Source organism: Anabrus simplex, chromosome 7 (genome assembly GCF_040414725.1).
Source record: "Anabrus simplex isolate iqAnaSimp1 chromosome 7, ASM4041472v1, whole genome shotgun sequence".
Classification (NCBI taxonomy): domain Eukaryota; kingdom Metazoa; phylum Arthropoda; class Insecta; order Orthoptera; family Tettigoniidae; genus Anabrus; species Anabrus simplex.
The window spans coordinates 112,892,785-112,910,322 of NC_090271.1; the positions used below are offsets into that span (position 1 = coordinate 112,892,785).

At 42.0% G+C, this 17,538-nt stretch overlaps 1 protein-coding gene across 3 annotated transcripts in view; it reads right to left on the minus strand.

Annotated features, from left to right (window-relative positions):
- The window catches only part of LOC136877313 (bile salt-activated lipase), a 325,663-nt gene that overhangs the window by 147,808 nt on the left and 160,317 nt on the right, over positions 1-17,538 (minus strand). Inside the window, exon 2 of one of the 3 annotated variants that reach the window (XM_068228608.1) lies at positions 3,530-3,580. The exons of the other annotated variants lie outside the window; for them this stretch is intronic. Coding sequence (XP_068084709.1) covers positions 3,530-3,577 — 48 coding nt within the window. The 5' untranslated portion in view covers positions 3,578-3,580. The remainder of the gene's footprint in view (positions 1-3,529; positions 3,581-17,538) is intronic. 3 annotated transcript variants of the gene reach the window in all.

Below are 17,538 nucleotides of genomic sequence, written 5' to 3' on the forward strand. Positions count from 1 at the left end.
TCTACTAGTTTAACTTCGCATTAATACGTCGAAGGTTTTCAGCAAGTGAAGCATGGGAAACCGCTGGGATTGGGAAGGTAGCGGCTGGAGGCTTAATAAACGTACAGCCTGATATAAATACGGGAAACCACGGAAAACCATCGTGAGGTCTGCCGACGGTGGGATTGGAACCTACTATCTCCCGAATTTGAACTCACAACTGCGGGAATCTAACCGCACGGTGAACTCGCTCGGTATTATTATTATTATTATTATTATTATTATTATTATTATTATTATTATTATTATTATAACATGCTCAAGTTGAGAAGAATAATCGAATTAACGTGCAGATTGACTGAATGCCTTCTTGTATCCGCCATCACTTGTCAAAATCCCTCTCTATTTTGATATATGTAATATGAAGCCCTTTTTTACAGGTATGTTCGAAAGGATAACTGGCTTTGACAAGATTAATACCGAAATTGAGCGTCTCGTCCCGGTTGACCTGAACTTGAGAATGGGATCTCAAGAATCAAAGAATGTGGCCTTGAAAATAAGAGACTTTTATTTTGATGGAAAGAATATAACTGATGAGAATAGGAACAACTTGAAGGATGTAAGTACAAAATATTCATATTTACGGTGATAATACGTAAAACATCGGCATGCAGACAAATACTGGACGGTACGTGTAGGCTCTGTAACCACGTAGGAAGTTAACAGTTCGCAAATCTTTTGTAATTTAATGCACAATGTGAAACTCTTGTTTTCAGCCACTGGCTCACATTCTACAACAAGGTGTTTCCAATTCTCGCCGTGAACAACGAATCAATAAGATGAGCTTGTGTCATTGTACTTAATATAAACACATTTATTTGATAACTAATGGTTCGTGAGGGATTCAGAATTTTGAAGCTACGCTTCGGAATTTGCAATTACGTGCTGTTTAGTATATTTATTTACAGTAAACTATCAAAGTGGGGGGAAAATAGCTAATTTTCAGGATATTTTTAAATTTTATTATTTCTTGCTTTTGTTATCTTCTTTCTTTCTTTCTTTCTTTCTTTCTTTCTCTTTCTTTCTTTCTTTCTTTCTTTCTTTCTCCTTAATCCGTTTACCCTCCAAGGTTGGTTTTCCCCACGGACACAGCGAGGGATCCCTCCTCTACCATCTCAAGGGCAGTGCCCTGGAGCGTGAGACTTTAGGTTGGGGATACAACTGGGGAGAGTGACGAGTACCTCGCCCAGACGGCCTCATCTGCTATGCTGAACAGGGGCCTTGTGGGGAGATGGGAAGTTGGGAAAGGAGAGACAAGGAAGAGGGAAGGAAGCGGCCGTGGGCTTATGTTAGGTACCATCCTGGCATGCCTGGAGAAGAAGTGGGAAAACACCGAAAGCCACTTCAAGGATGCTGAGCTGGGAATCGAACCTCCTTCTACTCATTTGACCTCCTGAGGCTGAGTAGAACCCGTTCCAGCCCCGTACCACATTTCAAATTTCGTGGCAGAGCTGGGAATCAAACTCGGATCTACAGGGGTGGCAGCTAATTACATTAATCACTACACCACAGAGGCGGACTATCCTCTTTTTGATGCAATAGACCTATATACAGGGTGTTTGGGAGATAAGTACAAATATTTACTTCCTGCTGGTTATTGTGGGGATCTGAATACGTATGACGTCCAAAATAAAAAAGTGAAGTTAAATACACTGACTGACAGAGCAAATGCAACACCAAGAAGGAGTGGTTCGAAAGGGATGAAAGTTGGAGAAAAACAGAGACGGCACGGACGAATAATTGATGTTTATTTCAAACCGATATGCAGGTTACACAATGCGCACGGCATCGACTCAGTAGGATGTAGGACCACCGCGAGCGGCGATGCACGCAGAAACACGTCGAGGTACAGAGTCAATAAGAGTGCGGATGGTGTCCTGAGGGATGGTTCTCCATTCTCTGTCAACCATTTGCCACAGTTGGTCGTCCGTACGAGGCTGGGGCAGAGTTTGCAAACGGCGTCCAATGAGATCCCACACGTGTTCGATTGGTGAGAGATCCGGAGAGTACGCTGGCCACGGAAGCATCTGTACACCTCGTAGAGCCTGTTGGGAGATGCGAGCAGTGTGTGGGCGGGCATTATCCTGCTGAAACAGAGCATTGGGCAGCCCCTGAAGGTACGGGAGGGGAGTGCCACCGGCCGCAGCACATGCTGCACGTAGCGGTGGGCATTTAATGTGCCTTGAATACGCACTAGAGGTGACGTGGAATCATACGCAATAGCGCCCCAAACCATGATGCCGCGTTGCCTAGCGGTAGGGCGCTCCACAGTTACTGCCGGATTTGACCTTTCTCCACGCCGACGCCACACTCGTCTGCGGTGACTATCACTGACAGAACAGAAGCGTGACTCATCGGAGAACACGACGTTCCGCCATTCCCTCATCCAAGTCGCTCTAGCCCGGCACCATGCCAGGTGTGCACGTCTATGCTGTGGAGTCAATGGTAGTCTTCTGAGCGGACGCCGGGAGTGCAGGCCTCCTTCAACCAATCGACGGGAAATTGTTCTGGTCGATATCGGAACAGTCAGGGTGTCTTGCACATGCTGAAGAATGGCGGTTGACGTGGCGTGCGGGGCTGCCACCGCTTGGCGGCGGATGCGCCGATCCTCGCGTGCTGACGTCACTCGGGCTGCGCCTGGACCCCTCGCACGTGCCACATGTCCCTGCGCCAACCATCTTCGCCACAGGCGCTGCACCGTGGACACATCCCTATGGGTATCGGCTGCGATTTGACGAAGCGACCAACCTGCCCTTCTCAGCCCGATCACCATACCCCCTCGTAAGGTCGTCTGTCTGCTGGAAATGCCTCCGTTGACGGCGGCCTGGCATTCTTAGCTATACACGTGTCCTATGGCACACGACAACACGTTCTACAATGACTGTCGGCTGAGAAATCACGGTACGAAGTGGGCCATTCGCCAACGCCGTGTCCCATTTATCGTTCGCTACGTGCGCAGCACAGCGGCGCATTTCACATCATGAGCATACCTCAGTGACGTCAGTCTACCCTGCAATTGGCATAAAGTTCTGACCACTCCTTCTTGGTGTTGCATTTGCTCTGTCAGTCAGTGTATTTCATGTTGGTAGCCCAGATATCATTTAATGAGTGACTTAGGGCTTTGCTGGCATACATTACGATATTTTCTAGTGTGATAACGTTCGCTTCTTGTACGTAGAATATTTACATTCAACTTACGCATGCATAATATCAGAAACTGCAGTGTAGTGATGTACTGAATTTAGAATTCTTTCTCACACGTTACGCATGCTTAACTAGGAACCAGCTTAACATGCAGAATACGTCCTGAAGCCGCAGTGAAGTGATGTGTACAGCTGCAGAATTGTTTACTGCACATTACGGTTGCATACTACTTGAAGCTGCGGTGAAGTGATACACCTGCGAAATGTATTCACACTATGCATGCGTACCGCCTGAAACATGGTACAGCGGGTGGTATAAGCCGAGGGGCAAACGAGCTACTACCTACCTCACAAATGTCGCGCTCTGCTTCAAGCTCCTTCCTCGGACAAGCCATTCGCTAAATTTAAAAAGAAAATGATATTTTAGACACTGAGGACATTCATCCCTACCTCCCGTAATATTATTTGTACTTATAGTATCTTACGAACATCCTATAAATATATCACTCAACCCAGGGAATAACAAGGTACCGTAATTCAAAAAACTGAAGTGTTCAGGGGAAGGATTTTTGAGTTTTATGAAACAATTGTTTAAATAATGGTTTTGGTTGGATTTTGTTTAATTCAAAAATTGAATGAAGTATCTGCTTTGGAATGTGAATGAATGTGACTTATCTTATATTCACCAGGCATTATTTTCTTATGTGGACCAATAAAAACAAAGTCACATTTGTGTATTGTTAGCTAGTAAGATTCAATCGTTCTTTTTGACAGAAGCATTTGTGTGTAAACTCACTGCCAATAATTCATATAGAAGATAATAACGTCCTCGTCCACAATAACCACAGAAAATATATTACACATAAGACAAACTGACTTATCTGGGTGAAGCCACATTTAATAACAATATTCAGCATATTAACAAGATAACTCAACTTATCTGATCCTTACCAAGGACTGTTTTGTATTCCTTGAATAATATGGAAGTAAAATTTGGTTATTTCTTCAATATTATGACGAAATGACTTATCTTGTTAGTGTCAAAGGATAGAGAGCATTGAAAAAAATTAAAAACCAAAAAATGACATCTGTGGTTTTTCTCCGGGATGAGTGATATATAATCCCTATTCCGTGTGCATTTCACAGTGATATTGAGAAAAGGAGAGCGTTTACAACTGCTGAAATCGGAACTGGTTTCAGGTTGTTATCTCCCCTTTACACACACATACAAAATAAACGCACATTTTTTTTTTGCCAGGGGCTTTACGTCGCACCGACACAGATAGGTCTTATGGCGACGATAGGATAGGAAAGGCCTAGGAGTTGGAAGGAAGCGGCCGTGGCCTTAATTAAGGTACAGCCCCAGCATTTGCCTGGTGTGAAAATGGGAAACCACGGAAAACCATTTTCAGGGCTGCCGATAGTGGGATTCGAACCTACTATCTCCCGGATGCAAGCTCACAGCCTCGCGCCTCTACGCGCACGGCCAACTCTCCCGGTAAACGCACATATTACACAATTATCAACCAGGTCTACATACACCAGAGAAACACATTATCGCCATTCACACATGTCAGTCGGGAGCGTCATTATTAACAGGTAACTCGGCAAGATCCCTTGAGTTTAGTTAATGAATCACTGTCCCTGACACTGACTGGTAAGGAATTCCAAAGTCTGGAACTATTCACAGTAAAAGAATTGTTATATATATAATTTTTATTGACAACAATTATTTTTTACGAAATAAATCTCAGCACTTTTTGCAGTACGATGCCATTTTCTCCAATACAGTGCGAAATCTCCGCATGAAGCTAGGTATATATGTTTATTGAAACTTTCAAATCAGTTTTCTACTTAAATGAAGTGTAAATTGAAACACTGAATACTCAACCAAAATTTTCTTTAAAGCTTTGCAGCGATCGTTTCTTTCTTGTTGGACTTGATCATACCGTGGCCCTACAAGCAAAGATGAGTGACCAGCCGAACTACGTGTACGAATTGGCGTACGAGAGCGTGCTGGGCTTCATGAAGCTGGCTCTTAATCTGACTGGTATGAAGGGTGAGTACAACAGGCAAAATGTCAACCATACAGGGATGGATTATACTAAGTTCTATTTCTTATATTTTTATATCTTTGCTTACGTAAATTATAAAGTGCATCATTAACTGTCTCTTTTTTTTTTGCTATTGGCTTTACGTCGCACCGACACTGATAGGTCTTATGGCGACGATGGGACCAGAAAGGGCTAGGAGTGGGAAGGAAGCGGCCGTGGCCTTAATTAAGGTACAGCCCCAGCATTTGCCTGGTGTGAAAATGGGAAACCACGGAAAACCATCTTCAGGGCTGCGACAGTGGGGTTCGAACCCACTATCTCCCGAATACTGGATACTGACCGCACTTAAGCGACTGCAGCTATCGAGCTCGGTAAAACTGTCTCTTCTCTTTGACGGTAAGGTAATTCATATACCATACCTTTCTAGCTGCTGTTAGTATTTCCTGATGGATGTAGTATTTTCGCACCTGTCTCTTGGCACAGGCCATAATAAAATGTAGCTTCCACTGAATTCTTGGTCTCATTATATTACGGCTGTGATAGCAGGGAAACTGGTGGGCAATGGGTGTCGCTGAGTAATGACATTTGGTGCACGATCAGTGCGCCGTGATGTTATGAAGTGTGCTACTCCCATGGCCGATAGCGGTGCAATGCCAGTTTCCGGTCCAGTGAGGAAAGTAACGACAGCTGCATAATCCCTGTACTTGCCTTGTATGCCTCATTATGGCACCGTCACTGTTTTTTACTTTCTTTGCGGTTTCTCCATGACTGCACATCGTTACTGTTTGAGGATCCAACCAGCCTGCGGACTTCAGACCTATCATATCATCGTTGTGCCTCGAAAAACCGCTGTGTGACAATGTTTAGGGGAGAAATAATGACCCGCAGAACATGTATCACTTACAAGGGAAGGGCGCGTACCGGGGATTCCCCGATGAATGATAATCCAGAGCCTGTTTCCAGTCATTCGATCGGGTCAGGTATGGAATGAATGTAGGCCCTATCTAGCGGCGAGGATAGGAATTGTGCCGGCTGCCGAAGCCTGTCGCACTCCTCTGAGGCAATTATTAATGAATGGAAGATGCAATGAAATGATTTTGGAAAGTGTTGCTGGAATGAAATATGACAGGGAAAACCGGAATACCCGGAAAAACCTGTCCCACCTCCGCTTTGTCCAGCACAAATCTCACATGGAGTGACCGGGATTTGAACCACGGAACCCAGCAGTGAGAAGCAGATGCGCTGCCATCTGAACCACGGAGGCTCACGGGATTCGCCGATCTTACGTAAAATTTGCACACACGTTAAATGAGCCAAGAATAGCACAGTGGCCAGAATACTTAATTCGGAAATTAATTCGTGCAATCTACAGAAAGCGTTGAAGTTCGAATGTTTGAATTGGCGCGCTCGGCTACGCAGTACTACACCGCGTGCTGGCTTCACTCGTCGAGAGGCCGCTACACATAACATTCATAACATTGGGCATGTGTGTACCAATGTTTTATTTGTCTACTACATTTTACTTTCTCTCCACTGATCGAAAAGAGAGGGTAGTTATGAGTTTGTGTGGTAGTGATAGTTGCTTTACAGACAAACAAACAAACAAACAAACAAACGGTATTGCTCAACTACGTGTTGTATTTAAACATGTGTTCCTCTAAATGGACTGTCTACCGTTATACCGAAGGTACGTTTGACTGCCTGTAATACCCACTCTATTCCACTGATATCAACAGAAATGTATACATCGTCGTTGTCCTACAAAAACCACTATGTGGTTATATCTCAGCTTAGAACTCTGGTTCTGTCATCTAAGGTTCCGAATTGCATGAACTAGATCAACGAATTTTCGTTCTAAGTGGTAATTGTGCTGCGGGCCAGTATTTCTCCCCTCAACATCGTCATATAACGATATTTCGAGGCACAACGAAGAAAAGTAAAATTTGGTGACCATTAGTAAATATCCTTATTCCAAACCAAACCCCATGGCGCAACAGCTCTCAAGGGCCATGGCCTACCAAGCGACTGCTGCTCAACCCGAAGACTTGCAGATTATGAGGTGTCATGTGGTCAACATGACGAATCCTCTCGGTTGTTATTCTTGGCTTTCCAGGTCGGAAATATTATTAGACTCAAAATATATTATATACCTAGCCACAACTATTTCCCTGCCCACACGACTTTCTTCAGTAGCACTGGTTACCTGTTCAGGTCCAGTGCTGATACAAAAGAATGTCGAATACTACGCCTCGGAAGTCTGAATCTTTAATCCTCTTGTTTGAGCTTCAAACTAGTATGGTCTTCTATTGCTACATAACACCCACGACCAGCTAGCCCTGGACCAATAATACGAATAATTAACATAGGGCCTATTATGATTTTTTAGTTCGAGTAATTAACAAATTATGACTAGCCCTGTACCAATAGTAATTAACACATTATGACTATGTCGTGTTAAGTCTTGCATATCGTCATTTCGAGAATCGCTGAAGAAAACTAAAGCAAAGAACTCCATAAGAGGTAGACGGTCAAATCTTAAAAACAAAAGACATAATAAAGCGCAGTGACGTACGAAACAAAGTCGTGTACGATGTGCATATGTATATATTGATGTATTAATAATTAATAATATTTATTAAATGTCACCATATTTTACTCTTACCAATTATTTTCTTCGATTTAAGAGACAAATAAGTATGAAATTCCAGTGATATTCTTGGGCAACGTAACCTAGTACATAAGTACACGGTCAGATGAATGCATTGCTCAACTGGTAGACGTAAGATAATTCTGGCAGGGATGGATCAGAGAGATTAACCTTGCACAAGTATCCACATATTATGGGATCATTTCCACCTACTCAGCCACACAAATACAGCATGAAGCTGGACTTGAACGGTTCATAGCAATTATCTTGTAATTTAAGTTTTGCTCTCATCACTTAACCAAAATTACCCTACATTTTGAGACTGATTCAGAAATACGTCCCTACTACCATACATCACGGGAAAAAGGGTCAGAAGTTCCTACAGTTGGCAAAACTGACCTCACCTCTTAAACTAGATTACTACTCGCGCACCTTTTAGTGATAGATTTTTGTGCGGCGGCGGCGGCGGTGGGGGGGGGGGGGTGTAGTAAGGAGGGAGCTATACCGGTTCCGGTAATACTGCCAACTTAATGCAAATGAAACCTGAATTGAATCGACAATATGATCGATCAATATGAATTTTCTAAACCTTGATTATCTTAAGCCAACAACTGTATCACACGCACATTATATAATATTATATAACATTTCTCGATGCGAATCTTGTTCCGAGCATGAATTCTATAGTTTGACTTTGCTGTGTAAACAACAACAGTACTAGTACGTAAAGTGTACGCCAGATGTCTCATGGCGATGCATAATCGATTCACAGTTTTGTGTTCAAAGGTTGCTAATACGATTCTCGAAGATTGCCGAGGTCTACCGATTCAGCACTAGGGTGTCCATATATCATTAAAAGGTGCGCGAATAGTAGGTAATATTCAGTAAGACGGCCCCTCGGTCAAGGAGTTAGTGTGCCTGCTAGAGCACTGCAATGTATGCTTTTCACTTGCTCGTATTCGTTCGAAGATCCTGGACTCGAGCGGGTTCCCCCAAGCGGAGAGCGCTTGTAACTATGTTGACCAGCGAACTATGCTAGCGAGAAGGACAATCGCAGAAAACAACAGGCGATCAGTTGAATTTTTATTAGAAAGCGATAAAACAATGCCGTAATATTTACGTTTGTCCTGATTTATCTTTTTAATACTTATAATTTATATTTAGTGACATCTTCGTATTACAGACACTGAATCAATGAAAATTAAATATGTATTTTTTTCCTTGTAAACGACATTAAATATAATTATCATATTTAACAACACATTCTGATAAAATATAAATAATATATGAATTAGAACTCCGAACAACGAAATAAAACAGTAAATTGTGTTCCTTCTTATATTTTGTTTGCCCTTGCAATTGTTTAAATATATATAATATGTATCTTTATTCCTGTACACTAGACCGAACGTAAATTAATGTATGTGTTGGGGTAAAGAAAGTAACAATTATGTAGAATAAATATTTTTTTAAATATATCCTTTGCGTCGCTCCGATACAAATAGGACTTATGGCAACGGTGGGATAGGACGGGGCTAGGAGTGGGAAGGAAGCGACCGTGGTCTTACTTTACGTACATCCCCTGCATTTGCCTAGTGTGAAAATGGGAAACCACTGAAAGCCGTCTTCAGGGTTGTCGACAAAGGCCTGTACGGAGGTGACTTTGCTTTTTGCTTTGCTATTGTGTATCAACAAAATATCATTGACTCTGTCTGGGTCAAGAGAGCTTCTTCCATCTGACGACAGATATCCAGCGGCACTGAAAGTTACTTCACTTGCTGCACTTGGTACGCACTTGTTACAAGTTTGCGGTAAAGTGTACAGTTTTTGTTCCAGCATTTAAGTGGCTCGTCGTCAACAATTACAAGATTTAGGTCAACTTCGTGTTTGCCTCATCAGTTTCAGTATCATGTCAATCCGCTAATAATAACGATTTCATTCTTTGTTTGGTGACTGGAGAGTTATTACGACGAATGGGCCTAAAAACTATAACAAAAATGTGAATACAGTTGCTTTACGTCGTAGCGTATTATGGCGACGATGGGATAGGAAAGGGCTAGGACTGGGAAGGAAGCGGCTGTGGCCTTAATTAAGGTACAGCCCCAGAATTTGCCTGGTGTGAAAATGGGAAACCACGGAAAACCATTTTCAGGGCTGCCGACAGTGGGGTTCGAACTTATTATCTCCCGAATACTGGATACTGGCCGCACTTAAGCGACTGCAGCTATCGAGCTCGGTGGACATGTGCTTTGCGACACTGAACAAATATTATTTCTCTTCTTGGGGCAAAAATTTTATTTTACGAGAAAATAGCTACAGGAAAGTACCTATTTCGTGCACTTCTTCAGACGATACATTCTCTTGCAAGTAGTGGAGTGCACGTCCTTTAAGTTTCCGAATCTTCTATGAGAATTGTAACAAATGAAATAAAGATTTGTGAGGCAAAATGTTGATCTTAGCAGACAAATATACTGTATCAGGCGCGATTCTGCCTTTAGGTCACATGGTCACGTGCCCCTCCACCAATTAAAACTATTATAAATCAGAACAACATTATGTACGATTACTGTTACGACCACCTTCAGTGAGTTCAAGAGGCTATGATTTACCATGGTTGCTCTTGTTCTAACAGCCCTGGACTAAACTAGGCAACATAGTAAAGGTCTAATCCCGGATGGGACCGACTCGTTCTTATACCTGAACATCATCCCCTCATTCTGCGAGCTGTGAGGGGTGAAGAGGGTCATGGCAAATTCCATTGACCCGGTCACAGTATTTCTACGACGTGACACTTCAGCGCTAGATCGTATTTTGAACTTACTTCTCCTACAGCCTACTAGATAGCACCCAGCTACACTTTCTTGTCGGCATATGTATTATTAACGCGCGCAAAAGCAAACCTATGCTTACCTTGTACGTCTGTTAGATTAATAGTGTCCATCCGTGTCGATGTTCATTGTAAGTCTGAAAAGTGTGTGAATATTAGTGTGATGTATCTGAGTGTATTCCTGTGCGAGCATACGTGTTTTTAAAATAAATCAAGTGAGCTACTTACAAACAAAATCTCTTAATTACGAAAACAAATTATTAGCTAAAGAAACGGGCCGACCAAGGCCAGAGCTTACCATAAATCAAGTGTTCAAAGATAAAAATAGAACCTACAATCGCAGTTTTAATAAGAACGTGTACGAAAAGTGGGAATGTCTGTGTGGTTGTCCAATAAGTGATTCGCTGTTTTGCTTCCCGTGTATATTATTCGGCGGAGAAGAAACATGGACAAAAACGGGAGTGAAAGACTTTTTTTTTTTTTTTTTTTTGCTAGTTGCTTTACGTCGCACCGACACAGATAGGTCTTATGGCGACGATGGGACAGGGAAGGGCTAGGAGTGGGAAGGAAGCGGCCGTGGCCTTAATTAAGGTGCAGCCCCAGCATTTGCCTGGTGTGAAAATGGGAAACCACGGAAAACCATTTTCAGGGCTGCCGACAGTGGGATTCGAACCTACTATCTCCCGAATACTGGATACTGGCCGCACTTAAGGGACTGCAGCTATCGAGCTCGGTAGTGAAAGACTTAAAACATCTACCAGAAAAGAGCAAGAAAAATTGTTTGTCGAAAACTCATTTAGATAACGAAATGAGTTTTGCCGTATTGGGCAAGGCTGACATCAGGTTGCAACTCGATGATGGATATAGGATGTCTATCCGAAAGCACAACGAGCTTGTAGACAAAAATAGATATATTTTGTCGCGTATCATTGATGCTATTAAATTTTGTGGGGAATTTGAGTTGGCTTTGCGTGGTCATGACGAGAAAGAGGATTCAGATAACCCTGGTGTTTTTAAAGTACTGATTAATTACACCGCTGCTCTTGACAATGTTTTGAAGGACCACTTAGAAAAATTCAAGTGTGTTTAAGGGAACATCCAAGGCCGTTCAAAATGAACTTTTGGAAGCAATGTTGGCTGTTTGTAGGAAGCATATGGTAACATAAATAGGAGATGTAGACTTTTTATCCATCCAGGCTGATGAAACTACAGACAATTCATGCAGAACACTTTTATCAATAATTTTGAGGTACCAGATCGAAGGGAAATTGTTTGAAAAGTTCTGGGGTTATTTTGGGATCAGTGATAGAAGTGCCGGTGGTGTAGCAGTGACAATTCTTGAACAGTTGCGTGAAATTGGAGTAGAAAAATTCCCTAAAAAATTAATCTGTGAAACATATGATGGAGCATCAGTTATGAGCGGTCAGAAGGGCGGGGTTCAGTGTTTCGTCAAAAAAAAAATATCCCAACGCAAATTATATTCACTGCTACGCTCATCAAGGCAATCTTATTCTTCAGAAAGCGACATCTTCATCCTCGCACAGCAGAATATTTTTTCAGGACTTGCAAGGTATAGGGACTTTTTTTTCAAGATCTCCGAAAAGAGTGGATTACCTGATCGAGTCAGTTCATAAGAAGTTAGGCAGTGTTCCACCTACACGATGGTATTTTCAACATCGCACTGTGAACACTGTTTATGAACATCGTGATAATTTGCTAAAATGTTTTGAAGATATCAGAGACCACGAAACAAGTGACAGGAATTCTTCCACTGAAGCTACGGGATTTGTTCGAATTCTGAATGATCCTCAGTTCACCTACTGGCTTAATTTCTATCACAAGATTATGCCACATGTTGCAATATTCTTTGATTGCATTCAGAAAAGAGACATTGATGCTGTGAAGATGAGAGAGTTTGTCACAAATTTTGTTAATGCGACAGCCAATGTTCGCCAACTCTACGAAACGGAAGAAAGCCTTTCAACAGAGCCACTGAGAAAACGACAATGCGTTGATCATGCAAACAGTTCAACCAATAGGCTGGCAGCCGTGGAAGTTTGTGATGTTATTATAAGTAGCATCAATGATAGATTTCAGTTCACTGATCATCTGTGTGCATCTAAGCCTTTTCTTCACAGATAACTTTCCGCAGTGCCTGCAATTCATTCCCTGAGCATGACTTCCAGACGACCCTGAAGCTGTATCCTGCGATAAACGGTCCAAAATTGCGAACCGAATTAGAAATGTTGTACAGCCGTGAAGATCTTCGCTGTACATTCGGTGCTTTGCCTCTTTTGCAATTTTTCTATGAAAATGGAATGACACGAACATTTTCCGAGTGTATGATTGTTTTAAAAATAATTGTCACCATACCAATGACGACTGTTGAATCTGAACGGTCATTCTCCACTCTGAAAAGAATAAAGACATTTTTGCGAAGTTCCATCGGGAATGAGAGGTTGAATGCACTGGCGATGTTATCGATCGAGAAAAAGATGGTACATTCCATACCGGACTTCAATAATCGAGTAACGGAAGAATTTGCTACTGCCAAAGACAGGAGAATTGAGCTGATATACAAGAAATAAAAAGGTAAGATTAATTTAATTGATTTAATTGATTCCTAGTGTTCCTGATATGTTGAATGTGCTCCACCCATTTTTATCATCACGAGCCGCTGCTGTACTGTATATCTGTTTTCATAGGTGCCGAGTAAAGTTTAAACGTACTTTAGTGCCCTCATTTCTTGGTCTACAGAGATACTTAAGCTTATGAACCCACAGAAGTACCAATTGAATTGTCGGCTAAGTATCCACTTCGAGAACATCAGTCGCCTCTAAAAGGGTTTCAGACAGCCGACGATACGTCCCACCAGGTTGTTATCATAGCCTTCTAGTACTCTTTGAGTTTAAGTAACTCATAAAGTGTCCGCCTGTCACCCGGCGGCCCCGGGTTCGATTCCCGGCCGGGTCAGGGGTTTTTAATTGTAAATAATTAATATCCCTGGCCTGAGGACTGGGTGTTTGTGTCGTCCTTAACATTCCTTTCCTCACATTGAACACACTACACTTCCACAATTCCACTTACACGCAGGTTCATATCATATGGTGCAAGTAGTGGCAAAAGATCTATAGATATCGACGCCACGAACAAATGTCACTTATAAAAAAAAGTATCAGAATAAAAACAAAAAGCTCATGTATCGTATTGTACAACATCTGAATTCAGTATAGTTTAGTGTTCTTTCAAAGTAATTAACAATCAGTTTTCTTCATAAAATGAACTTTTTGTAGCACTGATTGTGATATATTTTCCTAATTCGATTCGAGATAAAGTTAATCAAAAACGTGTTTCAATACTGTATTCAAACAATGTGTGATACATGGGTAATGGCGGTAAGGTTCAAGGGCCTTCAATATATTTGATCCTCGATCGAACTTGAAACAGATGTGTATGTTCAGACTCTATTCCCAGTTCAATGAGCTTATCTTTAATTTCCTTTCTGATATTTTGTCCAGTTTCTTGTCTGGGAAAACGGATGTCGCTATGACAAGACTTTTCATTGTCCATTTAGGATCAACCTAATGACCTTCTTCACAAGTATTACAGACGCCTTTGTTTGTGTGTTATGCTAGATGGTTTTAGAAGGGGGTGGAATATTATCTCTATTTCCTCTTCCATACTGTGCACCAATATTTACAACCTTACGACATCTCACGAAAGCCATCACCCGACATGGCACTGAAAGTACGTAAATCGGAAGTGCACATTTTTACACATTTCTGCGTAAGCAATTTTTCTGTGTTCTGTCGACACGTCGTGTGACCTCAATGGTGACGTTATTGATTTTACGTCCCTGTAATGTGTGACCTCAGATGTGGTGTAGTAGCCTTATATGTTAACAATGAAGAACACTGTTAACAGGATACATAGCCTACCTGCTTACCATCAAGATTAATTGCAATAGAAAACTTTTCCCACACATCACTCTTGAAGCCTACTAGCTTCCTTAAACTGTATTCGTGACTTACAAGTTTAACTTTCACCACCTCTTTAGTCTCCCGCCCCATGTTGACTAAGCAACTATACTGAAATTCAAGTTAAGAGCTTAAGAAAAGTATCCTTCCGCATGTGAGCACGTCCCCTGTTCCCCCTTCCCGTCTCGTCCTGGTTCCCCATCTCCGCCACAACCAGCTTATCATTAACGCCGTGCGTCCATCTGACAAGTACAGTACTTCATTCTGAAATAGTGAAGCATCAAACGAAATCACTGCCTTTCACATAGCTGTACTTTGATTACGTACCATACCTATTTATTCCTTTATTGACCATGTAAAACCTACAGATTACTGACGAATTCCGAGGCAAGAGAAGCAAGAATTATTTTTGTTTCATAATGCGATTTGCGTGAGGCACATGGAGACTTACAACATACGTATTCGATTCCGCTCTCGTGCAACGACTGTCAGTGGCAGTTTCTCATAGTTAAAAAAGCTGAAAAACCCACCGGTGAGTGGGATTGCAAAATACAATGCTTCCAGGAATGTTGTAAATATTGTAGTCTCGTCATTCGGAAGGTAAAAACGAACTCATAATCCTCTCATGACAACATTTCTGTAGGTAGAGGGCGGTTGCGAATATAAAGTAAAGTACACATTATTATTATTATTATTATTATTATTATTATTATTATCATCGAATACGCCAAAGATCCTATTCCCATACCGTGTTAAGGCCTTTCCTGTTTTATTTACGGCGAGTGCTGAGCTGACACATCGTTCTTTCTCTAGAGACTTGGATTTTCCATTCCAAGCGAACGGCGTAAACACTGTACACAGAAATGCCGATCAGCTGCGCGGACTTTTTCACGTCTTCCACAGTCCACAGTGGATTCTAATCTCGTAGGCTACTGTAAACGTTTAAAACAATTTGGTTTAGATTTTCTACTTTATTTTCCTCTACTTTTGTTAGCTTTAAAGTATTTCACAGGGAACTCAAGCGTCACAGCATCACACACGTCTTGCTCACAGCTGGCAGCCATTATGAATACTGAACAGTGAACACGCTGTTGCAGCCAGTATTGCCAACATTTTTCTTGGATCCATCTTCAACGTCCCACCTATTATGCGAACTTATCAACAGTGGAATGAACTCGAACAAACTTACTAAGTACACAGTGCAATAAGATATCAATATCATATTAAATTATTATTATTTTGCTACATACACCACTGAGAACAATAACTATTCACAGCCATCTACGTATGAAATATAAGAGTTGGTAACGAACCCGAATAACATACAACCTGTGATATATTTTCCATATTTATACAGGGCAAAAATTTTAATTCATCAAGTCAGTTCACCAGAATATCTAACCAAACTGAAGGAAGCTCCTGACTTCAGGAACAAGTAACAAACCTAGGGAACTATTTGGCGCTGCGGAAGCCTTTTCACCGACCAGAAGTCTGACTAACATCAAAGGGACCGCTAAGGTCTTAAGTTGACTCTCAGTATATCACCGCGAGTGTCCCTTGCTCCTCACGAGCATCACTCCCTCCTAGTTTTCTGGCGGACGAAAAAGCCTTGCACACTCACTCCATCTAGCGGTACACTAGCCAACTAACTGATCCCTTGCCCACACTCGAGCGAAACGCGACAATGCAGGGCTCTATAGTCGTCATATTGAAAGATGAGTTCTGACAGTTTTTAGAGGGTCCGTTTACTGCCTGCCTGGGTGGGGAGAAGGGAGTAGGGGGTATGGTTGCCATGGAAACGAGGGCAAACCCACTACGGTTGCCATGGAGATAAGCCTGCTGGCCGGCTCGTGTTGCTTGGAGTTGGCAAACCTCTCACTTTTGACTTACGTACAAGAGAACACAGCGGTCTGAAAGAACGAACAAGTGAGCCGTATGCAAAGGGAAGGAGAAAGGAATGTGGCAACACCGTGCAATGGCACGTGGAATGCTCCGCCCTCCAACCCTATCTGTCAAAACGCTTCTTTCAATATTACGGGCATAGTGCCTGCCTCTTGTCCGGAGGCTCCGGGCTCTCAGCAAGGTCAGTTTTTTTTTTTTTTTTTACCTCGATATGATCGCTATTTTGAAGTTCACTCAGCCTACATGATTACAATTGAGCAGCCGTCTGATAGTGAGATAGCGGCTCCGGCTGAGAAAGCCAAGAATAACGGCCGGGAGGATTCGGTAGGCTGACCACACGTCACCTCATAATTTTCAGAGGGCTGACCTCAGTGCCGCATTTGATTGATCGTTGTAATTCAGATGACAAATTATTGGGGGCGATCCCAGTTGAAATTCAACTGTTCCATGTCGTTAACTTCCAGCACGTTAAGAGGATCAGTGGTAGAATATCGTCCTTTAGATCCCACGAGCGCGGGTTCAAACCTGATAAAGATAGTCGAATATTTGAAAGACAGAAAAGAAAGTAAATTCAGCACCCAGTGTCGTACGATTTCCGCGTTTAAAATATCTTTGAGGACGCATTTGGTGTTTATCCGACAACATTTCTTAAAACTCAGTCATACGCCGCCAAGCAAAGTTGCGGTTTCCCTAGTAGAGTAAAATGGAACGTCGAAATTGACGCGCAGGCAGTTTGAACGGCGTCAAATGAAAATTTCTGCCATGTCAGAACTGAAGGTATACCATTGTTATTATTATTATTATTATTATTATTATTATTATTATTATTATTATTATTATTATTATTATTATTATTATGTAATTCACAATTTTACAATTGGGTTTATGTGCTTCTTCGGTACAATGTAGATAGAAAAAGTACTATCTAGTACATACGCATATTTTCTCC